At 35.4% G+C, this 26,270-nt stretch overlaps 1 protein-coding gene across 1 annotated transcript in view; it reads right to left on the bottom strand.

The window, feature by feature from the left end:
• LOC150102641 (maltase A2-like) overlaps positions 1–26,270 on the bottom strand; it is a 146,764-nt gene that overhangs the window by 30,291 nt on the left and 90,203 nt on the right. The window contains exons 7-8 of the mRNA XM_090398623.1: positions 25,961–26,156; positions 15,493–15,648 (exon numbers count right to left, since the gene is read on the bottom strand). Of these exons, the coding sequence (XP_090254749.1) occupies positions 15,493–15,648; positions 25,961–26,156 (352 nt within the window). The remainder of the gene's footprint in view (positions 1–15,492; positions 15,649–25,960; positions 26,157–26,270) is intronic.

Genomic DNA, 26,270 nt, shown 5'->3' with positions numbered 1-26,270 from the left:
CCGCCACTTTCATGCTTTCAACGATGCAAACTTTATCTTTCACTATCGTATTCACTGTCGAAATAGGTCGATTTATATCCCGAGCTATTGTTGATATAATTTTCCCGTCTTCATACATACGAATTATTTTCAACTTTTCTTCTAAAGTAATTGCAGACCTTTGTTTTTTTGATTTATTACCAGCGCATTCGGTTTTGCGTTTCGAATCCATTTTAAGGGTAAATAAACAACAAACACTAACGGTGATAAACAAGTGACTAAACTAACCACAAGGCATGGACTATTGATGGGTCGGGGAAAAGAGGAATTCTTTACGGAATCCTTATTTCTAATTGGTAGGTTTCAGTTTGAATGTTATGGCTTTTGTGCACTTGTCCTCTGCTGCTATCGGCATTTACTGGTAACCTGTCACTGCCTGTTACTATTCATTACATTTGCTGTGAATGCTGAGTCTAGTTAACATTATGTCGTTGCATACTGCAATGGATGTCAAAGACACAAACATGTTCATACGTGTTAGTAGTTGTAATTTTTGAGATTTATTACATAAGTCGGGGGGGGGGGGGTTACTGTACCTGTGGCATAGTATAATTATTAAAGGTACATATATATTTCATACTAAAACTAATGGTACATCTTCAGTGTCACACAAACAGTTATAGGAATGGAATACAAGTAACAAACATTCGGTGGATCACCTATTAAAACACAATTGTTGCCGCGTGCTAGGAAATGATAGAAAATAATTAATCTTTAAGATAATTTTTTTTTTAAATTATTGATTACATAAAATAAAAGTCTCCCACATCTTCGAGAGAGACAATCATTTCGATTTAAATTCGGTCGGTGTAAAATAGCTTTATCCCACTGGATATTATGAGTAGTGTTAATACTGTGTTGTGTTAGACCAGACTTCTGAGGTTTGTTGTATTCAATATAATATTGATGTTTCTTAATTATTTTTTCCACAGAACGGCCAGTTTGTTCAAAATAAGAAACATCACATTCACATGCTATTTGGTAAACGCCACCCAAAGATAGAGATGACAGTTTATCCTTTGTAGAAGGCAATTAAGAGGAAATTTTGTGATAGGAACATGTGGGAATCAATTGGTACTTTTTCAAAATTCTACCTATAGGTTTCTGAGATTCCTGGAATGTAAGGAATTGGAACTCTGCAGACTGTTGAAGAAACCTTGGGTATTGGAACATAAGATTCAATTATCTGTTGGATTTGATTGGGGTTGTAATTACTTGATTCAATTAACTTTTTAATGATGGAAAGTTCTTGTTGTAAGATTACTGGAGAAGAGCAAACTTTATGTGCTCTATTAATTAGAGATTTAACAATGCCAAATTTTTGAGATGTGTGGTGAGCAGATTATGTATCTGCCAGTAAATGTAGGCTTTCGAAACCCCAATCAAATTCAACAGATAATTGAATCTTATGTTCAAATACCTAAGGTTTCTTCAACAGTCCGCAGAGTTCCAATCCCTTACATTCCAGGAATCTTAGAACCTACAGGTAGAATTTTGAAAAAGTACCAATTGATTCCACATATGTTCCTATCAACAAAATTTTCTCTTAAGATAAACTGTCATCTCTATCATTGGCTGGTGTTTGCCAAATACCACGTGAATGCGATGTTTCTTATGTTGGATAAACTGGCCGTTCTGTGGGAAAAAGAATTAAGGAACAGAACATGAATATCATATTGAATACAACAAACCTCAGAAGTCTGGTCTAGCACAACACAGTATTAACACTACTCATAATATCCAGTGGGATAAAGCGATTCTCCTCCATAGATGCAGGTTCAAATATGAACGCCTTTTTAAAGAAAGTTGTGAAGCTATTTTACACCGACCGAATTTAAATCGAAATGATTGTCTCTCTCTCTCGAAAATGTAGGAGACTTTTATTTTATGTAATCAATAATTTAAAAAAAAAAACAATTATCTTAAAGATTAATTATTATTTTCTATCATTTCCTAGTACGCGGCAACAATTGTATTTTAATAGGTGATCCACCTAATGTTCGTTACTTGTATTCCATTCCTATAACTGTTTGTGTGACACTGAAGATGTACTTGTAAAAATAATCATAATTTAAAATTCTGAATATTTTTACATATTGTTTATGTTAGTATGTTTATTAGTTTTAGTTTCATAACACACATTGTCGGCACTTGCGATGTGCCGTTATTGAAATTGTTTTGTCAAAAATGATATGTAAAGCAGTTAAAAATTTATGTACTTACCAGATTTGGATATTTGTATTACTTACAGAAATTTTATTATAGTTTAAAATATTAAGTTGCATTTTATGAAGACATTCTCTTGTCGCTATCATAATCTACGTGTCAGCCATTGTATTTAGTTTCTCGCTTGCCACTTTCATGGAGAGCGCATGCCCGCCGAGAAGTTTGATGTGTGATTGACAGCTGACAAGAACAGCATTCTGTATTCAGAGTAACGGCTGTAAACAAGATAGTGTTTGGAGAGAACAAGCTGGCAGATATTTAGATTAGGAGGAACTTAAGTTTTTTTTTATGTGACAGTCGGAGGAAAATCAATAGTATATTCCGAAACAGGAATCATGGAACTATGAAATTTTAATGTGGAATAAGTATTGATAAATAAAAGGGAAATATTGCTATAGGCGTTTTAAAAGGAATATTGGAGGAAACGCTAACTGGAAGATTTATAGTAGATTCTGAAAAGGGAATCGTAGAACTGTAAATTTTTTAAATTGGAAGAGTTAAGACTGCCAATAAACATTAGTGAATAAAAGAAGTTGCTATTTACATTCTGAAGGAATGTTCGAGAAAACTCTGATTAGGAAATTTTATCTGTATTAAGGACTCCGGATCTAACTATTATTTCTACTAAAAAGAGACAGAATTAAGTCAGGAAGAATTAATGTGTGCTACATGAGTGATGAAAAAGGATCCGGTGAAAATGAAGAATAAAGTCATATATCTTCGGAAAAGGAACAGAGAAAGAAACCGGCTATGAACATTTGTCACTGTGCAAACAAAGTGTTTAGTCTAGTCTTAAGCATAAGTTTATTTTAAAAAAGTGCCTTGGATCCAATTAATTCTGTAGTTATAGTTATGTAAAGTTGTTTGAAGTGTGTATGTATATATATATATATATATTGTTTTTGTTTTATTAAATGTGTTTATTTTGTATTTTGGTCTTGAGTTAGTATTTATTTGGATTCTGAAAGAAATAGTACAAAAAGGTTAGGTTAGTAATGCACCAATCAGAGTGAACCCTTGTGCAATAAATAAAAGCACTCGGAAATAATAAAAAAAAAGAATTGTTGAACAGAATCATCTCTACTAGACAGGATAATACTAAATAATAATATAATCTCTTTTTTTTTTAACATACTATTAATTTTAGTATGAAATATCTGTACCTTTATTAATTAAAAGTTATTACTGTGGTCTTGCGTGTTCTTTTAATAGTTATACTATGCCACAGGTACCTCTAAAAATAACAGAATACTTAAACCTCCCTCAGAATGGTTGATACTATCCAGAAGAGGACAATCAGCTTAACAAATGTCCTCCCTTGCTTCTCTCACTGATTCCCTCCAATAACTTTGTTATATTATTTACATGGGTACTCCATGGAGTCAAAAGACTCATTGTGAGACTAACACCATCAATGACTATCATATATCTCCTTAAACTTATTCACTGTTAGTGCACTCAAAAATACCTCTGGCAATCCATTCCACACATCCTTTCTAATCACACACTTAGACAACTTCCAAGTGTAACCCCTTGTTTTCCTCCTACTTCCAGTGTATCAAAAAATTTCTTTTATGTCAATCTTACAGAATCCCTTTAGTAACTTATAAGCTTCTATCATATTCTCTCTTCTCTGCCTGTCAGCTAAGCTCTGCAAACCATACACCTTCAATCTATCCTCATAGGGACCATTCCAGACCTGTCACGAGCTTAGTCACTTGTCTCTGAATCCTCTCCACCACCTCCGGTCCCCTAGAAATGCAGGTGACCAAATCTGTGCACAGCAGTCAACATGTGGCTGAATCATAGCCTTATAAAGAGAGATAATAATCTCTCTCTGTCTTTACTTGTCAATGTAATCCTCTGAGCTATTTTGCCAGCTCTTGCAATATGCCCTCTGAAATGTCAAATCTCTATCCACCATCATCCCCAGATCCCTAGTCTCATCAATTTCCTGTAATCTAGTACCATCAATATGATGCAAAGTATGTAAGCTTTTCATCCTAAAGTGCATTACCTTACATTTTACAACATTAAATCAACTTGTCCTGCCAATTTATTTAAAATCACCTTTATCAACCAGTCCTCCCCCAGTTTTGCATCGTCAGCAAAGAACTGAATATTGCCCCTAAAATCTTCTGCCATATCATTAATGTACAAATTAAAGAGTAGTAGTCCTAGGACAGATCCCTGGGACACTTCACTAGTCACCCTCATTTACCAATTCCACTCCACCATACACCACCCTGTAATGACTATCAGCCACCAACCTCATATCCATTCCCATTTGCTCCAACTTTTGTTTTCCATGTGGTATTCTGTGAAATGCCTTTGCAAAGTGCAGCAGTATTACAGTGTAGCCATTTCCTTTATCCAATTCCACTTACCTTATTATAAAATGTGAACCAATATGTTTGTTTTTCTTTAACCATCTTACTGGCCATTAAAGATCAAATACGCACCCTCAAAAGCTTCGTATCCATCATAAATTTCAATGTAATATCAATGGTATTACAATTTTAATATTCACTTCGCAACCATGGAAATGTGGATGTATATATACGTCCTGGCCGGTAGCGTGGTTAAACATATAAAAACATGAGAAGCTATTGTCATTATCAATACATCCATCATTCAGCTTCAAACTTATTGAAACCAACTTTTAATAGTCCTTTTTCATTTAATCTACCCCCTGTTCTATAAAATAGCCTTTCCATACTATTTTTTTTCCTCGAGAAACATAGCATCTAGCTATTAAAAATTGCATCAACAGATTCCTTCTTTCTTCCTGAACTCCTTCTTTAGTATAAAATTATGCATTCATAATTATTTTTAATTATTAAAAAAGTTTATACTGAAGTGGTAACCACTATTTTGACTAGTTGTTCTCAGAGATATTTTTGAATGGTTTCTAGAATGTTCATGAAGTTTTCCTTCATTAACTACCATTAGCATTCATGTGATGCGAGCTTCCACTGCTCAGTCAGCAATGACAATGTCCTTTGGCTGGAAAAAACTTGGATTTGAATCTTATCTACGACAAGAAAACTTTCATAAGGGTTTTCAATTAAAGGTGAGTTAGCTGATTTCATTTGGTGGTGGCAGGGTTTCATTCTACAAACCTGTATTTTTCAGCCCACAAGATAGGACAACAGAGGCCAGAAGAATACACACAATTAACAGACATAACACAGTGGCTCATATCTTTAGTTACTTTGTTCATAATTACAAAGCATTTGTGTAATTAAAAAAAAATTCAATAACATACTAAATTAATTCATAAAACTTTTCAGAAAAAATTTTTCAGAAAAAATATTTAAAAATTTAAAAAGATAATCGTCTCAAACCCTATTTCACTAATAAAGAATATTAGAAAAATAGAGTATAAACTGATGAAGAAAATATCTGAGCCAACTGTGGTTATTTATCTTTGCTCAAAAGGAAGTTCATGTGAGAAACATAAGTGCATATCCATTCTGAAACCAAAGTGATTATATGAACATAGTATTGCAAACATATTTGCAGTACTATGTTTTTATATGTAATATTGCTTAATGGCATGAAATTATTATTAAGGCCTCATATGTAAGAATGGTCTTTGAGGAAGCAGAAATGTAAGACAGTAAACTAACTATAAGCAACGCATGTAATAAAATCCTTGAGCGCAGTTATATGTAGATATAAATCAAAACAAAGCATAAATTGAATGTGATTGTTGGGTTTATTTAGCCAAAAAAAAGTATAGCAATATTTGGTTTGATGGAAGATAGACAGAGCCTCAAATTTGGTTCTGCATCAATTTTGTTCTGGTATTTCGACTTCAATAAGGCTAAAGTTGAAAACCTCTCTTGCACATATGGGTAAAATGGCAGAAGAATTTTCACAGCTTTTTTCACAAAGTGATGGATATTTTGCTTTTAATCCACCCAAAATTTACAAGATTTTCAGTCTTCAATTTCAATGCCCTTTAAAGTTCAAATGATGTTGATATATTAAAATGGTTTATTTTTCTGTCAGTTTCAAGTCATCAGTCATTACCACAAGACTTGTTCAAATGAATTATGAATCCAGGCCAGAGGTTTTTTTGCCATTTATGGATAATATCATCTGTAACCTGTAGGAAAGTGAAGACGTTCTTTAATATATTTTTGAACAGCTTGGTTCAAAGATTTCCTTTTCAGTTAGAAATAAAGTGCTAAAACCACTCTGTCTGTTATCATTAAAGTAGTCGCAACATTAAATTTTTTTTTTATTTTATGTTTTCCACTCAAGTTTTGAACAGTGTAAACCATTTTTGCCCTTGCAATGATAAACCGAGTCCATTTACCCTAAAAAAAAACATCCCTTAAATAAGCGAAACTTTGAAACCATATCAAACCTGATGTATACACACTGAGATTAAAAGGAAGATTCTAGAAGAAGCAATTAATTCCTATCTTAATTCAAATAAGCATACAATTACCTTCCCATGTGATAGCTATCAAATATCTGTGTGTGTTAAAGGGGTTATATGCTTGCTGTCCATTTTTTCACATAAAGAAGTCTTCTGAATGTATTGAATGAACAGCAAATGTATTTCTCTCGACACTACAGCTTATATGTGAATGCTGCAATGTGTTGATGAGATATTAGCACATTTTTGATATAAGTATATCATAAGGACCCACACAGGTTCGTGTCATTAATTTGTACAAATTCCATAACACAAAGACCAATGAATTTGTTTTTCTACAAAATATGAGTTAATTAAATTTAAAATGTCCCAAGCAGTTGTACACTTTGTTAAAGGACTAAACAGCAAATTTTTCTCCATTTCCCTTCTTTCGGTAATGTGTAAATAGATTAAAATGGCTTTAAAGTATATAATGCACTTTTTTTCACCCTTTCTATGATAATGGATTCAACATTTTCAGACATATCACTTATTTGGAAAGGCACCATATTATTTATAAAGGATATCACAGCTAATTTCTTCACCAAATTGTTATCAAGTCTGCATGCAGTTGACAATACCTTTCACATGTGGAAAAATCAAATTTTCTAGAACAGCACAGTCTTCCCTAGCTTTTACTATTTCATAGCTTACTAAGTGCAATGCTTAAATGGTTCTTCTCCCCCCCCCCAGTGTCTTGATTTCAGAGTCTTCTTCTTCTTTCACTATGCATTATTCCTGCTTTCTATGCAGAGTCCGCATGTTACTTAGATGCGACTACTTTTAGTACCACTCCCAACTGACCTGTCATCTAGTCTGCTGCTGGGGGGATATATTTTTGGCTGTAGAAGTGTGTGTGTTCATGGGGCCGGTTTGTCTGCTTATAGGATGAAAAACGCCAGATAAACTGGTGGAAAAAACCCTACTGCCCGCACCCAAGACTGGCTAACTTGGCTATGCCTGAGGAAGGTCCTCACGTTTTCAATGGGAATTGAACCTGGAGCACTCCTTCCCCAGGCATATGGCTGCGAAGCGCAAAGCCACTAGGTTAACCATGTGGACCGTCTTGATTTCAGAGTGATTTATATAAATAAATATTAGTTTTGAGTTTTTGCATTTTTTTTTGTGTTTTGTTTCTAAATGACATCACAGGAGGGAAGTTCAAACTGCTATTGGTGATCACTTATAATTTGTACATAAATGATCGGAAGGAAAACGTTCAGTTATTTGCTCATGATGCAAAATTGGATAGCATAATAGCTAATGGCAACGTACAAGGATATGCAGAAAATTCACTGAAAACTACAAATCACTGAATGAACGCTTCAAAGAATAATGAATTATAAGAAGTGAGGAGTCTGTTTATCAAAAATAACTTTAGTTTTTATTAGATTAACTGTGATGTTGTTGAGGCTTACCTACCAGCAGATTTCAGTATAAGAAATAGTGAAGGGATAACTTTTTTTTTGTTTATACACAACTGCGAGGAACATTTGAAACAAAGTACTTGAGTTTGTTGCTTTTGGTGAATACACCGTGAACTAAAATTGTTGGCATTAGTGAAATCTGTCTCACAGAATTGGATGTAGTAACTGGAATTGAATGTAAAGGGTATGGTATTTTTAAGGACAGAAGAGATAAGAGGGATACTATTAATGATAGTAATGATCAGAAAATTATGAAACTCGGGAGAATACAATCTTCAGTTCCATGGTATCAGTTGCCAAATAGGAAGGATATCAGCAATGCATGGAAATCTCAAAATTTTATGAAAATATGAGTAAGGAGAGTTACGAAATATATAAAGCACATCTAGAAAATTTATTTATTATATGGAAAGCCAGGTTGGAGTATGCAAAGAAATTGTCTGTGCAGGCTAAAGGCAACTCAAAAGAATTTTATCATTATGCTGCAAGTAAAAGAAACAATAAATAAAGAAAAAAGACTTTACTGAATGCACAGACAGTGTCCTTGTATCAAAAGCAAATGCAATAGTTCAAACAGCATGTGCTCACTCACAACAAGATATATCAACCTGATGAAGAGATAGAAGTGCATGAGAAGGAGATTCTAGAGCACATAACCTAAATAAGAATTCAGCAATAGGGGCAGATGAGATATCAGCACGCATGCTAAAGGAATGTTCCAAATTTATTAGGGCTTTGGCAGGTTTGTAAAATATGGGTCTTAGTTCAGGAACGATCCCACAGGAATGGAAAGAATGCATGAAAATCCCACTGCACAAGGGTGGTGCAAAGATTTTTTGAGAAATTAGAACACACATGCAGAAATAAGTAGAAAAGAAGTTATACGCTGCAAAGAATAGCATGGATTTACTAAAAGGAGGTCATGCCTGGACTGGATAAAGGGAATGGATACACTATGATACTGCTGGATGTTGGACTTCGCTAAGGCACTTGGTAAAACACTACATGAAAGGCTGTTGAATAAACTGGAAAATATGGAATTGGAATGTAAACTATTGGCTTGTATACGAGGGTGGTCTGAAAAGTTCTCGGACTCGACCATAGATAGCAACACTATCGGCAAGATTTTTTTTTCTCTAAGTTGGTACATCTGTCATAAGCATCCATGTGAAATTGCAAGTCATTCTATCAAGTAGTTTGTTTTATACATCTGTCTGAAGCAAAAGTGTTGTCTGTATCCCTTGAAATGGATAAAATTGAGTATCATGCGGTTATAAAATTCTTTGTAAAAGAAGGTTTAACACCAAAAGAAATTCATTCAAAGTTCATAAAAGTTTATGGGCACTCTTCTCCTTCGTTTTTGACAATTAAGAAATGTGCTGCCAAGTTTAAACGTGGCTGTACCAGCCTTGAAGATGATCCACATGAAGGACGTCCAAAAAGTGTAACAACACCAGAAATCATTGATGAAGTGCACGATATGGTATTGAATGATTAGCAAGTCAAAGTGAGTGAAATTGCTGAGACTATAGGCATTTCAAAAGAAAATGTAGGATGTATTTTGTATATGAAGAATTGCAAAGGAAAAAGCTTTGTGCAAGATAGGTCAGGCGGTTGCTCACAGCAGATCAAAAATGCACTCACATGAAAACCTCTGAAGAGTGCATGTAGCATTTTAACAAGAACAAAACTGATTTTGTGTGTCGATTTATTACTGTGGATGAGACTTGGATTTACCATTACACACCAGAATCCAAACAGCAGTCAAAACAGTGGACAGAAGCCAGTTGTTCAGAGCCAAAGAAGACAAAGTCAGTTCCATCAGCAGGAATGGTGGAATCTCTGTTATGGGATGCTAAAGGCATTTTGTTTATTATCTTGAAAAGGGTAAAACAATAACTAGGGAATGTTATTCCAATCTTTTAACCAGACTAGACGAAAAAATCCATGAGAAAAGACCTGGTTTACAGAAGAAAAAAAATCATCTTTCATCAGGACAATGTACCTGCCCACAAAGGTTTTGGCTATGAGAAAATTAAGGGATCTGCACTATGAATTGTTGGAACATCCACCCTATTCCCCCAGATTTGGCTCCCTCTGACTTCTATCTCTTCCCAAACTAAAACTCTTCCTCGCTGGTCAGCGTTTTTCTTTGAATCAAGAGCTGTAGAAGGGTATTTTGTAGATCTTACTGAGAACCACTACAGGGATGGGATAATGGCACTGTAGCATTGCTGGAATGAATGTATTAGTCTTAAGGGAGATTATGTTGAAAAATAAAAATAATTTTGAAATTATAAATTCATTTTTTCATTGTTAGGCAGAGAACTTTTCAGAGCACCCCTCGTAAATGGGTGGCCGGCAGACAGGTATCAGAAAGTGAATCTGCCAGATTTAAGGTGACCAGTGGTGTATCCTAGGGATCAGTCCTTGGACCACTGTTGTTTAATCTATATATATATATCAATGATACTGACAGAAAAGGACATGACAGGAGATTTTTAACTGTTTGCTAATGAAGGAAAATCAAAAATTCTACTGATATAAGGCATATCAGAGGGTGATTTGAATAGACTGGAAGTGCGGTCAAATGGTAATGTCAGAAATGATGTAAATATAAAGTTATCAACCCCTGGCATGATGAGACATCCAATGGCATGTTATATTGGTGGGATTCTGCTTGGAGTAACTGGGGAGGCTAGAGATCTTGGAATTATGGTGGATAGAAATTTGAAGTTTAAGAATCACATAAAAACTGCAAACAACTCAGAGGTTAACTGCATTATTGAAATGAATATTGACATGTAAGGATATGGAAGTCATTCTGCCTCACTACAAGGCCTTAATATGATTATGCCATGTCTCCTGAGCTGAGATGGGATACAGAAGTTGTGAAAAAGCTGCAAAGAGTTATAAAGATGATTTTGGGATTATGAATACAGACTATAAGAATAGACAGAGTATATGGAGTGCAGACACTGGTAAACAAGACAAAGCATTATAGAATATCGGTTGATAAAATCTTTTATATTTTTCTTAAATATATTTTTTAATTTTTCATATATATAAGGAAATAAATAATCTCTTTCCATTTTGAAATGTATATAACATTTGTCCTTATTTGGCTTTTTCTTTTTTTTTTTTTTCAGTGCTCAACTTATACTCCACAGCACAATAACGACATTTTTAGTCTAGAGCTACATCACCATTTACAGAATGAAGTAGCATATGAACTGACAGAATTCTAAAATGCAATAAAATAATTATTACAAGTCTCGATAACTACCTAGCTATGTTGGCTGCATTTTGGGTAATGTTATGTATTGTTACAATATCAATACATTTTTAAACAATATTTTGCAAGAAAATTACCCTCTCAATGAATTATGAAGGAATTCACCAAAAAATTATCAATGAATTGTTTTTCCATCAATTTCTTTTGCAAGGAATTGGTGTATGATGAAATGATATTCAATTCAGTGTTTATTTGATGAACTGCCATTCTTTAAATTGTGGTTTGATGAATTGTTTTCAATCAATTTTCATGGAATCAATGCAGATTGATTTAAACAGGCTGACAGTGCAGGCAAAAGAGAATGTAGATGCCAGTTTGATGTAGAAAAGTGTAAAGTTTTGGTATGAAAAGATTACAAGCTGTGTACCACATTGATGGAGCTGTACTCCAGGAAACTGATGAAGCTGGGGATTTGGTGGTGTTGGTACAGAGAGTTGAAGTTTAGAGGTCATACTGTTAAGGTGGCCAACAAGCAGAGATAAGGAAATCATCATTCCTTTTTTAGTAAATCTTGATATGGCCATATCTGGGTTACTGTGCTCAGATCTAGTCATGGGTTTCTAGAGGATGAAGAAGTGGAAAGGATTCAGGGACAAATGACCAAGTTTGTGAGTGATTTGTGGAATGCTCCCTATGACGACAAACTGAGGTTTATAGGCTGCAAAAGCTGGTTCAGAGGCAGAAAAGAGGGGATATGATAGAAACATTTAAGTTGCTAAAAGGGTTTTATAGGATTGATGCAGAGAAAATATTTAAGTAGTTGGCAAGAGGGGACAGAACAAGGAAAGTGAGTACAAGTGTGATTATGAAGGGCATGACAAAGATTTTTCATTCAGAGAGTGGTGAATGAGTGGAATGAATTGCCAGAGTGTGTTGTGAGTGCTATGTCTGTGAATAAGTTCAAGGAGAGATACAAGAGATATTTGTGTGGAGAGTATACCCTGCAATGAATATTCTAGAGTCCATGGAGACACCCATGCAATAATAATAATAAATAGAATGCTATTAGTTATACAAAGGATAACAGAAACGACAGTAGCACTTTTATTTCTTCATCAGTTTCCATAACTTAGCTGAAACTGAAACACATTAGTTGTCAGATACACATTAACTTTGATCAGGGCTAGCTCTGAATGCCACATAAGATATCAGAAAGGTGTGCATTTTCAAAAACTATCACTGTTAACAACTGATATATTGATCCTATACATGAACAGTAGCACCTATCCAGCATATCAATACTATATGTGGAGCACAGATGAGTGGTTGAGAAAGAAAAAGTTCATTGACAATACTATTGAAGAGTTGCAAGTTATATTTATTATGGAGTACTTCATGAAGAAGGTTGTTCCAGAGGAAAGAGGTAGATAGAATAAAACAGGAAGAGGAAACCAGTTAAGTACCTTGCAGTTGTATTGAAAAGGCTGCTCTTCTTTTAACAGGCTTAACAGAAAGTAGAGGAATGATGGTTGCCAGTTCAGTGGAGTAGTAACCATGGATGTGCCTGTAAAACAGACACAGAATTAAAAGAGTTTATCTGTGAGATAAAGGGTGAAGTGAGTCTATGAGGAAGGATCATTTGTGAGCTGAACTGTTCTCCTCTAAACAGCATGAAGAATTTTTAGGGAGGTTTCAGGTGAACCACTCCAAATGCAAATAGTATTCTATAGATGCTGGGTGGGTGAAAAACAGCATTTTAAGCAAAAGTGAGTGCCAAGTTTCAGAGAGTGGAGGTAAATGTTGGTCCAAGTAGAGAGAGAGAGATCTGATTGTGTCTCGCTCCACTAAAGGATGGTATGGAGATCAGTGTTTAAGGCACTGGTTGCACATGATCTTGAAGCTTAGGATGTCTAAATACTGCATGATTTGTTGAATGAGTAGGATGGAACGTACACTCATCAGAAAAGCTGTGGATAGGATTAGTGGTGGCAGAGTAGGTCATTTGCATATAGAAGAAAGAGGGTAGGTGATAGAACATATCCCAATGTCTTAGTGACAAAAATCAAAGAGAGGGAACCATTCACCATGACAATATATGAATGCATATGAATATGCAAATCTGTGCACACTAGTCCATATGTGGCCTGGTCAATGCCTCATACAGGGGAAACCATAACTTCGTTTCTGCATGTCAATGTCCTCCTCCTCCTCATTATTGCCATAATCCATTGGGATGTTTTTAAAATTTTAGCAATGTGACCCCTCAACTTCAAGTCTTTATCCACCATCACTCTCACATCTCTTATCTCCTACACCTAACAAACTTTCTCCATTATTTGTATACTCTGCATCCCAACCTTGCCTATCAAATTCCAAGACCTTGCACTTTGCAACATTAAACTGATAGCTCCAATCATTCGCTCACTCACATAGTTTATTCAGATCCTCCTACAAGGCCACATCTACTCTTCTTCTCACAGCTCCTCCCAACTTTACATCATCAGCAAAGAGCTGCACATCTCCCAATGTCATTAACATATAAGTTAAACAATAATGGTCCCAAAACAGATCCCTGTGGCACTCCACTAGTGACATTCCTCTTGTAGGATATCACTCCTCCATATACAACCTGCTAATACCTGTCTGACAGCCAACTCGCTAGTTTCAGTTTAGCTATTAGCTTGCCATGTGGCAATCTATCAAAGGCCTTTGAAAAATCCAAGTACACCACTGTATATGCATCTCCCTTATCAAGTTTGTCGCCTTGTAATACATAAGCAGATTGTCAAAACATTGCCTCTCCCCTTAACCATCCCATGCTGACCATCATAAAGCATACTGCTATTATCAACTCACTTCTGAATCTTAGTTCTCACCAACTTCTCTAATACCTTAGCAACAATTCCAGACACACAGATTGGCCTATAATATAATATAAGTAGCCTTAGTTTTACCCACATCTCCTTTGTGTAGTGGAACAATTTTCCCCACTTGCCATTCCTTTGGGACTCACCAGGTTGCAAGACTCATGTTAAAGAGTTGTGCCAAAGGTGCCACAAATTCCATAGAGCATTCCCACGACACATGGTGATATACTGTCAAATCCTATTGCTTTATTAATATCAAGTTTACTTAATTTCTCATATACTTCCTGTACATTCACCATCAGTCCCTCCTCTGTCCTATCCTCTACACTCCAGCTTCTCCTGATGTTACCTTCACAAGAATGAAATACACTGAAACTGATCATTGAATAATTCAACTATATTCTCTGTACTGGTTACTAATCTGCCAGTGCTATCAACTAGCATCATCATCCTCCTAGAGTCATTTTTCCTTCTATTTGCCACATATTAAAAGAACTCAATAGGATTTTTCTTAGCTTGATTAGCTAATTTCTTCTCATACTGCACTGTTTCTGTCTTTTCCAACTGCATTGGCCTGATCTGCATACTTTTCATGTAACTAATCATTACCAACATTCATCTTGTATTGCTTCCACAGTGACGTCTTCCAGATTTCACACTTGATCACTTCAAACATCCATTTTACTCCTACATTGTCATCCTTTTCACTTTTGAAATAGACTCACACACTGCCCATACAGCATCTATATCCTTCCCATTCAACTCCTCTTTCTATGCTATAGCACATAGGCATTGCATAATCATATCCCTTCTTTATAGTTCACATGTGACTGGCTATCACTCAGGTGATCACTTCATGTTAACTCTCTCTCCAACCGAGGGAAGATTAGACACTCCATTCACAATCACATCACATCTCCTGAATATAACCTGGTCTAAGACTCTTAACTCTCATGTAACCTCTGTTACGTACTGCCCAAAACTGTTGTCCCTTGAGAACTCAAGAAATTCATTCTCTTTATTCCCTGATGCTATCCCTTCATTCCAATCAATACTGCTGTAGTTGAAATCACCCATAATGATTACCCTTTGCTTGCTCACTAAGCCAAGTTGCCTCTCATGATGGGTTTTAAAATAAGGAAGGCTATCTCTTTTCCCAAAGAAGTAGTGAACTATTTAGGGAAGTAAATACTGAAAAAAGTAATTAATGCTATGTCAGATATAATGAACTTCAAATTATATAAAATATATAACTATGCACGGTACCTGATCTAAAGAAACTGATTCTGCAATTTCCATGCCTAGTTCATCACCATAGTAGCAAATAGGTGTACCCTTTGCTAAAAGAGTTATCATGTGAAACCCATCAACCAATTCTGGACCAACACGCGATGCTAGTCGGCGATTATCATGATTTCCTAGCTACCAATAAAAATAACTTATGTTAGAATTCAAAGAAAATCACCAAAACATACATCATCTAAAAGGGCAATACTTTTTAATTCTCTAAACACAATACTGATTATATTAAAAGATTTATCACAATTCTTTCACAGATAAGATGACCAAAAAGTTTGTATGAAAAGTTAATATTTTGTCCAAAAATAAATAAAAGTACAAATAATGCTGAGTCAGTTGATAACCTGCAAAAGTTAAACGAGGTTTAGGTTAGGTTAATCACAAACCATGGCTCAATAATGATTATTCCAATTACAGTTATTTAAAATATGTTTACTTTATGAGTATAAGTAGGACACAAATGCTACATAAGCAGCTAGCAAAATATGCACATCATTGAGAGAGAGAATAGATTAAGTGGATACAGAGTCCAAAAATGGTTAAAAATAATTTTTTGTCACGGGACAAGCAATGAATTAAGGTCACAATTGAATGATATTTAAACAGACCATGCTAGATGCTTGCAGAAAGATTAAATTTGACTGAATCATTTGTTTGCATTTCATCAAATTTAGCAAATGAGTTCTGCATAAACTCCAGAGACTATTAATATGTTTGTTGCTCCTTTAGACTCATAATAATAAGCCATTTCTGGACCAGCTGTTGCGACTAAAAATGGCTATGTTAAGCAACACCAAATGTTCACATTCTTGGTTATCGCCCAATGATCACATCATTGGAGGAATGTTAACCAGCTCTTTATGTTCTTAGTCTTGGAAGTGGAGAATTCATAGTGGCCAGTTCATCAGACTGTTAAAGCTTACAATTCATCAACAGAAGATTTTGCTTTGTATCATAGAATACAGCTGGTATCATCCATTACAAGTGTTTATCTTGTGTAAAAAAACAATGCACAACTCTAGCAAGTTGATAATGCTCTGTTTCCAAAACCAGTCTGTATAGTTAGTTTCAAAGGAGTTATGTATTTAGGACAATAAAAACCTCAGATGGCAGAAGTGGTCCAGGACAAGCTCTACAGTCGGATAGGTAATTCTATCTCCAATTGGGATTATGGAATGCAGACTATGAGAATAGAGAAAGAGTACTGAAATACATTGAAAATTTAAGTTAGTGAGAGGATTTTATCAAATTAATTCAGATGAGATTATAAAAAGAGGAGAAAACCAGAGGTCATCCCTGGAAGTTATGTAAGAGTGTGGTGAAAAGGGGTGTGAGGAGTAGATTTTTTACACTGAGAATTGTCAGTGAATGGAATGCATTACTAGAATGTGTTCTTAATGCAAGGAGTGGTAAAGATTTTAAGATTCTATATGATAAATATGTTGTCGGCTGAATGAACCTCCCACGATAAGTCTGCCAACTCCATGGAGGGAGCAATAATAATAATAATATTAGTGTAGAGGTGCTTTTTTTTTTCTTTTTTTTTTTTTTTTTTTAATGTCTTAATTTTATCCTTAAGACATACACAAGCCATCTTGATCACCTAATATTATTATTATTTTTCCTTTGGTGAAATTTCAATGAGGAAATCTATAGTATAATCCAAGTATCCAGATCCAATCAACTAGTTTGGTTTTTAACAGTTCATTTATGAAAGAAAGGTGACATGATTTCTAAACATGCATAAGCTGAATGTAAGCTCAAGTCTGCTATAAAATGATAAAAAAATTTAATAGAAATGCTTTGAAACCTTGTACATAACTTTTTTTCCCCATATAACAAAAGTTATATGGAAAAAATTAGTTTTGATCAGGATAAAATGAAAATCATGGTGAAAAGAAATATATATTAAGTTTTAAAAAGAAATAAACACTGAACAGTTTCTAGAGGTAAACTGTACGCTCAAATATACAAATGATATTGGAGAGAAAGCCAAACCTTGGAAAACAAGATTTAAAATTTGAAGAAAAAGTTTGATTCAGCCAGGTATGAAAAGTTTATATATGTGTAGACTGTATGCATTGGTTAAGAAAGATGGAATCTATTGATGTATTTCTTCAATAGTGGAAAGTGAGGAACACAGAATTAGGGAGGATGTTTCCAAGAAAAGATGGAGGTGGAATGAAAGAGTAGGAAGAGAAGTAGACAAGATGGATTGGTAAGTTTGAAGCCAGATAAATCGATGTTGACTAGCAGCTGCTCATGTTTCTCAGTTTTGGAGGTGGAGAATTGATAGCAGTTAGTTCAGCAGACTGTCCATGAAATTACGTACAGAAAAGACAAAGGCAGAAACAGCATATCTGATAAGAGACCGATTAAGTGGATAGAATCATGCTTTTTAAAAGCGATTTTACGTACTTAAGCCCCAAATGCATGAGCAGCATTGGGTGGATTTGAGATTTATAAAGTATCAACTATACAGGTGAGAAGTAGAGTATCTTGAGCAGAATATAAAATACTTTTTTTTGGCGGCTGAAGAAATTATGGTAGACACATGTTTGTACTAGAGGTGAAAGTCACCTCAAGAAGAAAAATTGATCTTAACTAGATATGAGTACGATCACAGGTAAAGGGAAGTGAGATCTTCCTTCCCAGTGGAAGAATAGCAAGGAGAGAGAATTTAGAGTGTTGATTACTGAAGATCTGGAAGCATGAATGATTGTGCACTACAAGGTTTATCAAATAGATGAAGTAGAGGAATGCAGTGTGTCATCAACAAACTTATGGATAGGATTTCAGGTGGGCAAGAGGTCATTTATGTATGGAAACTATTGTCCCAGTATTAACTGGAACCTACCTTATATTGCTCTTTCATTCTTTCCTACTCAACTGACATCTACCTTGCAACATGGAAACAAGCTTATATTTAGCTTACTCTTAAAAGGGGTGACAAAAGTCAGCCACTTAACTATAATCTAATTGCTCTTACTTTAGTTCTCTCAAAGGTCAGTGAGGTCAATAACAACTTCTTCACCACCTGGGTAGACCACCAGCTAATTAGTTACCAGCAATATGGATTCTGCTACTCTTGGTCCACAGCTAATCTCCTAGCAATCACCATCAGTCTTTGGATACATAGAATGGAAAAGTTTGAAGAAATTGACATGGCTGTTCTTGACATATCTAGGGTATTTGATGCGGTATAGCACAGCAAGTTACATACTATGGCCTGCTTCTAGCCTTTACAGTTGGGTTACCATTATCCTCTCTCTCGTCACCCACTACTTGTGAGTGACCAGAGAGGATGATGACTAGAGAAAATCTTACTCTTCAGATTTTCCACTATGCTGGAGTACAAGAGTAAGTGAAAGTATAGAGTTCTGTACTTTTACCCGTTTTCTTGCTCACCTGAAATCCTATCCATAACTTCATTGATGACACACTCCATTCCTCTTCTTCATCTATTTGATAAACCTTATGGTGCACAATCACTGAAACTTCCATATCTTCCATAATCTAAACTCTTTCCTTGCTACTCTTCAGTGGGATTAGGATAACTGCATGGATTTCAGTACTGAATCAAACTTTTCTTCATATTTTACATCTTGGTCTCCAAGGTTTGACTCTCTCAAATCTCTCTCTCTCTCTCTCTACAACATGTTCATTAAATGGCATGATGCACCTTGAATGTGGGGATGTCCACTGACTTCTTTCCAAGCAGTGTATACGAGAATGGGTAAGCAATCTAATTTAAGATGGTCACTGAAACAAAATGGGAAATGAAATAGCACAAAGGTAACAGTTAAACAAAGAGAGTGATGCAAATAAAAGAGTTCTTAAAAAAAAAAAAAAGTCAGAGACCTGACAAATAGCACACTAATTTGGAAGAATATTAGTAACAGGAAACTATTGATGAAATACCGTGTTTGACTATCATATCTAGTATACTTTTTGATAACATGCACTAGAAAATAACAGTAACTGGGTTATTCAATTATATCTTTATTTCCTTCAATTTTTTATCATGGTAAACCAAATTATTAAACGTGCACCTCAAAGCAGTTGTTAAATTCAGCCGGAGCTCTCTGGGGCCCGACCCCGGGAACTTTTTTATGCACAGGACCCGGAACTTTTTTTTTTCTGTTTTGTGACTTTTTTCCCTTTACAGCAATGGCAGGCTATTAAGACATGCATACAATTGGTGCGGTATTAATAAAAGATCGCTCGACTGAAAGATAAAAGCATAGCCAACAATTGAGTTGCTTACTTGGGAATTGGAGTAAAACCAGGTTTAAAATAGCTTGGTATCTTTAACATTTATTATACCCAAGGTAAAATACTTTCTACACACATATATATATATATATTTCTTAGGTTAAATAAGAAAGCAGCAAGCATTTTATTGCTGCTTTGGAGCAGGTGAACTCTCACACATCTAATTAATAACAATAGTTTTTAGTTAGATACTGTGTTTGTCAGTACAACATATGGTTTTGCTCGAGTTTATATAGCATAGTTTCTGTATGAGGGGACGTGCGATTCATTAATTAGTGTCATTTTTATCCTAGTTGTTTCTAATTGTACTATTTGTTGAGAAATATATTACACAAACTGCTCATACCTTATTCACTGACATAACAAAAGTACTTGTTTTTCTTGCCTCTGCAGTATAGTGGCTGTTGAGGAGGGCGTGTTGTTTACCACGGGAGTAAGTTACCGTAGACCCGACGTGAACTTGTTCAAGTTTTTTTTTTCATGTGCAAGGTATATGCGAAGCTTTATGATTTCTTTTTTTCAAAAAGTAAAATCAGGGGTGTGAGTTATATTCCAGTAAGTATGGTATTTCAACTATGGAAAAGTACATTGGTACCTTCTTTAAACGAAACAATAACTCGGATGACAGTGATAATACAAAACGAGTTTGTAATGACGGTTTGTGTGTAGTTTCTGAAGAGAAAGCGGTCCGTAATGAATCCCCAGAAACACAGAATTCTCATCAGTTGCGATGCGATAATATTAATACGCTGAACGAAAGGAAAGATTTGCTGACTTGCTGGACACTCGATCAGTGGATCACTTTCAAAGGTAAATACAATTGGTTATTTTGTAGGAAAATTTTTCTGTTTTGCGACTTTTCTTCCTTTACGGAAATTATGGTTACATTATTGTGTTATTATTCAACAAATGTTTACAGTTTTGAACGTATATATAAAGTCAATATCAACAGTCGCCTGATTATGAACACCCAATAAAAGGAACGGGGAGGTTTGGAGGTTCCCCGGACAGCATTCCAAGGTAAATACAAATGAATATTTTGCACAGGGCCCCTGAACTTATTCGTTTAGAATTTAACCACTGCCTCAAAGGTGCATCTTTAAGGTACTTTGTATTACACAGCTCATTCTAGTCTTTCACCATAATGGGGTTTTTGGATATGTAACTATAAAATAATGTTTACAACAAGTTAACACAATAGATATTTGATATTTAAAATCAAATATTTCATATTAAATCACTCAGTCTATTTTTATTGAAACTTTAATAGCACAGCCTTTATAGTCTTGGTTTCACTAAACACAACTGAATGATTTATTCCGAAATATTTAATTTTCAATACCAATAAATATCTATTCCGTTAATTGCTATTATAAACCTAATGGGTCTACAGATTATACTCAGCCCATCAACAGATTCTTCCTTTCTTCTTATCCTCTTACATACACATAACATGTATTATGACTCTTACAACCCTTTTGTGTTTGTGTGATATAAAAAAATAAAAAAATGGGCAGATGCATGAGCCAAGAGAAGAATAAATTATAATAATGCAATATTAGATTTATATATTCAATATTACACCCAATTTTTAAATTGACAAGCAGTTTTATTCTTTTTTTTTTTTTAATGTAAATCCCTCCCACAAATGGGTGTACACACACACACACACACACACACACACACACACACACACACACACACACACACACACACACACACACACACACATTAGCACCATAAAATGGCTAAGGTTTAGTTAATCTGAAAATCTTGCTCACCAAACACAGAACATTTGCAGGCCACTTCTTCATGTGTCCAAAAAATAGGGTAGTGATCCTTATTAATACATGAAATGGATCTACCAGATACATGGATGCTCATAAAACATCCATTTGACCAACTTGGAGGCCACCTCCAGAATCAAAGAAGCTGTACATCCAGAACTAAATACAGGATTTGAACATCCTGGCAAATTAATCACTCCCTCAGAAAGAGGGACCGGGTAATTTGTTTATCATTCTCCCAAAAATTTTTGCACCTGTAAATGAATTAACCAGTCCCTCTTTCTGGGGTTTGTCCCATTGTATAAATAGTTAGTGCTGAGTGACATTAATTTTATGTGAGGTAATGTCCATTTCAATGAATTGGACATTACCTCACATAAAATGTTACCATTTATGCAAAATTAATTATCTGTAAGAATTATAATGAATAAAATAATACATACTGTATACATAATAAAATAACTGAAATAAGATTCTTTATCTAAAGAATTCTATCAAAAATCCTAAAAAATCCTAATAAACATTATCTAATAAACAAATGAAAAGAAAAGCATAAACTTTCTTCTTTTTATTTGGTTAATTAACTGTCTTTAAGAGCATGCTAAAGGGTTAGAGTTACATGTGTAAAGAGGTAGCAGCAAAAAATTTATTTTTATTAGCTTTTTTTACTTTAAGTATAGATAATCTCAGCTAGATACAATGCATAGTCTGTGGGTAATTTGCAACTGAAGAATTGGTACTTAAAAATGTAACATTTAGTATATGTTTGTAGTAGTTTTTATACAATTTGAATAAAGGCAGTATCCACAGTTCAGTTTACCAACGGCTTGTCACCAAGTCTTCCCCTCTCTCTCCATTTAAGGACTACATATTGCACAGCATAGTATGCAATTTTGTGGTATGCAGTGCTTGTGACATGTACACATCAGAACAATTAGATATGAGGCATATGAGAGAGTGCATATACGTGGAATGCGTAAAGAGAAAGTAATGTGATCAAGGGTGAGGATGACGTGAATGAAAAAATGAAAGTAGGGAAAAGTTTGAAACATTGTAAGGTTTTTTTGAGATGGTATTAACTGGGAGGATGAATAACGAGTAAGAGTAGGTAGTTTGCAGAGAGAGAGAGAGAGAGAGATACACACTGAAAGAAGTGTGTCTATTAGTCGAATGTCTCGAGAATGAGTTGAGAAGCATGAAAGGAGAGATTAGGCACCTGAAAAAACAATGAATGCAAAGTGAATCAGAGTAGGAATGACAGAGAGTTATGGGAATAATAGAAGAGGAGAGAATAGGAACTATATGCAGACATCTGGAGAAAATGCTGTTCTCTGATTCTCTGAGCGAGTCGGTATGTCGATGCAGGGAAACTAGAATTATCAGGGTGGATGGTAGCAGTGGCAGCCTCTAGTTTGAATAGATGCTTGGGAGAAGGGGGGGGGGGAATACATTGAATAATGCTGAATCCATCAGATTCTGGAGGGGATAATGATAGGAATAGAAGACAATGCCTTGATTCTTTATACTAATGCCAGGAGTATCCAGAATAAAGGAGATGAATTGGTGGTACTGACAGCATCAGCCTGTCCAAAGATTATTGGGATCTCTGAAACATTGTTGACGGAAGATGATATACTGATAGGAGTAGAAGTAGCAGGGTATAGCATTTTTCGACAGGATAGGAAGGGAAAATGCGGTGGGGTATTGCTTATGGTAAGTGATGAATATGTCCTCTCAGAGTGGAGGACAATAGCACTAATGGTTTTGAAAGCACATGTTGTGAGGTAGAGGTGGGCAGAACAAGATATTTTATGTGGTGTTGCTACAAGCTAGAGAGCATAGAGGGTGAACAGCAGGAGATGTTTAGGCAGGAGCTTGGCAAGTGCAAGAAGAATGATTGTTATGGGAGACTTTAACTACAGCAATATAAATTGGGAAGAGGAAACAGCATGTGGTAATAAGGGAATGTAATTTCTAGAAATCTTGAGGGACAAATGTCTTAAGCAACATGTAGTAGAAGGAACATGAGTTGTAGATTTGGTCATAGCATCAGAAGAGCTGATTATAATTGCGATGGCATTTCTGCTCCCTGTTGGAGAGAGTGACCATGTGGGTTTGACTTGGAAGATGAACAGACATGCAGGAGTATCAAAGAGAATGGAATGTATGTGGAATTATAAGGCAGGTGATTATAATAGTCTTAGATATCAACTTGGGACAGTTCCATAGAGGGAGGAATTGGAAAGGTGAGATATCATCAGTGCTCGAGAACTTGTGAAAGAATATTTATTAGCATCAACAGCAAGTTGTATACCATGAGTGAAGAAGAGAACACAATTTGGTGTAAAGTGGATGACAAACAATATCAAGCACAAACCTCAGGTAAAATAGAGGTTATGGAAGAGATCTAAGGAGAGGGGTGGAGAGCAGATGCATGAAGAATATAAGAGTCAGGCTAGGAAAGTGACTAGTATGCTAAGGAAGACAAAACTGGAATATGAGAAGAGACTGGCTCCAAGATCCAAAGAAAATCTTAAGGAATTTTTTCACTATGTGGCCAGCAGGAGGAGAAATGATTGTGGAAGAATGACATTGTTGGATAAAAATGAGAATAGAGTGACTGATTCAAAGGACATAGTGAGGTTGGTCAATTAACACTTCATTGGGGGTATTTCATCCTGGAGAAGTAGGTTTTAATACTAAAGGGATAATGCAGATTCGAGGTTTAGAAGTGCAAGTTTAGTTGGCAAGAAGAGAGTGTTTCAAATACTGAGTACTCTGGATGTAAATTAAGCAATGGGACTTGATGGGATTTTACAATGGGTTTTTAGAGAATGTGCTAAAGAACTAACAGCTCCATTGACCTGGCTTTTCATTAAAAGTCTGGTCATGGGAAAGGTATCGAAGGAGGGTAAGATAGTGCCATTGCATAAGGGTAGTGGCAGGCTGTAAGTGTCTAACTATAGACCAGGTTGTATTTCCTCAGTAGTTGTTAAGATCTTGGAGAAATTATTGAGGGATCATTTGCAACATTAGGAAGATGAGGATAATGTTATCTGCGAGAATCAACAAGGATTTGTTAAGGGCTGCTCTTGTTTTAGTAATATGATTGCCTTTCATAATAAAGTGACAAGAGTAGTTGAGGAGGGAAAGGCATACTCTGTCATTTTTTTTATTTTACAAAGGCATTTGATAGGGTGCCACATGATAAACTGATATTTAAATTGCAGTACATGGGTTTAGATGTTGGGTTAGTCAACTGGATTCGGGATCGGCTATCTGATAGGTGTCAGATGTATGAGGAAGCAGTATCAAGGAGGCAGAAGGTTACAAGTGGCATCCCACAGGGACCAGTACTGGACCTGTATTTTTTAACCTTTATATGAATGACACTGTCAATGGATTGCAGGAAGTTATTCTGTTGTTTGCAGATGTGGTAGCCCTGCAAGAGGATTTGAATAAACTGGACAGATGGGCAAATGAATGAGGATTTTCAGTTTAATGCAGCTAAATGTAAAGGTTACCATCTGAATACATCAATGGGAGGATGCATACTCTGTTGGAGAAACTGTACTGGAGGAAGTGGGGGAGGCAAGAGATCTGGGGGCTGATGATTGATATAAACTTGAAATTCAAGGAACATATCACAAAAGTGGTGAAGGTAACCTAGAATAGTACTGCAATACTGAGAAGGATGATGACCTGCAGGACTAAGAGTTGTCATTTCATTGTATAAAGCCCTGATCAGACCTGGACTATTGTGCCCAAATTTGGTCCCCATCATTTGAAGTGGATAAATTAACCATGGAAAGAGTGGAGAGGCAGATAACAAAGATGGTATCAGGACTGTACAATGTTAGTTATAAAAATAGGATGAGGGAATGTGGACTGCAGAGGTTGGTAAATAGAAGAGGAGGCGACATGATGAGACAAACTGTTGAGGTAGTTACAGGGTTGACACTGGGGAGTGCTTTTGTTTGGGTGAACAGGGGGATGAAGCGAGGACAAGGGGCCCATCTCTGGAAGTTACGAAACGAAGCTGCGAGTCAGAGGGTGGGTGGGAGTGGTTTCTTTGCATGGAGGGTGGCTGAACGTAGAATGAATTGTCTAATAGAGTGGTGAGAGCACAAATGCTCAATGAGTTCAACAAGTGGTATGATACTGTGCTTTCTAGAGTGAGCCTCTCATGAGTCTTGTGACTTCATGGAGGCCTGAATCATAATAATTAAAAAAATGCCCAAACTTATGTTAAAAGCAGAAACATGCAATCTTTTTCAAATTTTGTTTAACAAAAACATATCAAACACATAAAAACAATATAAATGTGCTTATTAAACATGTAAAATTGAAAAATAAACCAATAATTATCTTACCACCCAGTTAGGCCACTTGTGTTCTGGCATATGAGAAGTCCAACTCATCATTTTTTCTTTGAGCTCTTTAGCTGAGGATTCTCCAGTCAAATCAAGTAATTCAAAATTAAACGGAATGTCAGCAAGAGGATTAACTTCTGTCCCATAATAAAGCATAGTGCTATTTAAGTCTTCCATTGCTTCTGTTATGAGAACTCTATTTAAAAATAAGAAAAAAATGAATACTTAAAATAATGATTTAAATAATACTGAATATTAATTGCAATAACTTTAATTAATACTTCCAGTATTTCAGCAAAGACAAATTGCC

Source organism: Typopeltis vanoorti, chromosome 10 (assembly GCF_054136105.1).
Source record: "Typopeltis vanoorti isolate ZY-2024b chromosome 10, IOZ_Tvanoo_1.0, whole genome shotgun sequence".
NCBI classification, from domain to species: domain Eukaryota; kingdom Metazoa; phylum Arthropoda; class Arachnida; order Uropygi; family Thelyphonidae; genus Typopeltis; species Typopeltis vanoorti.
This window is presented reverse-complemented; position numbering and strand designations above follow the sequence as displayed.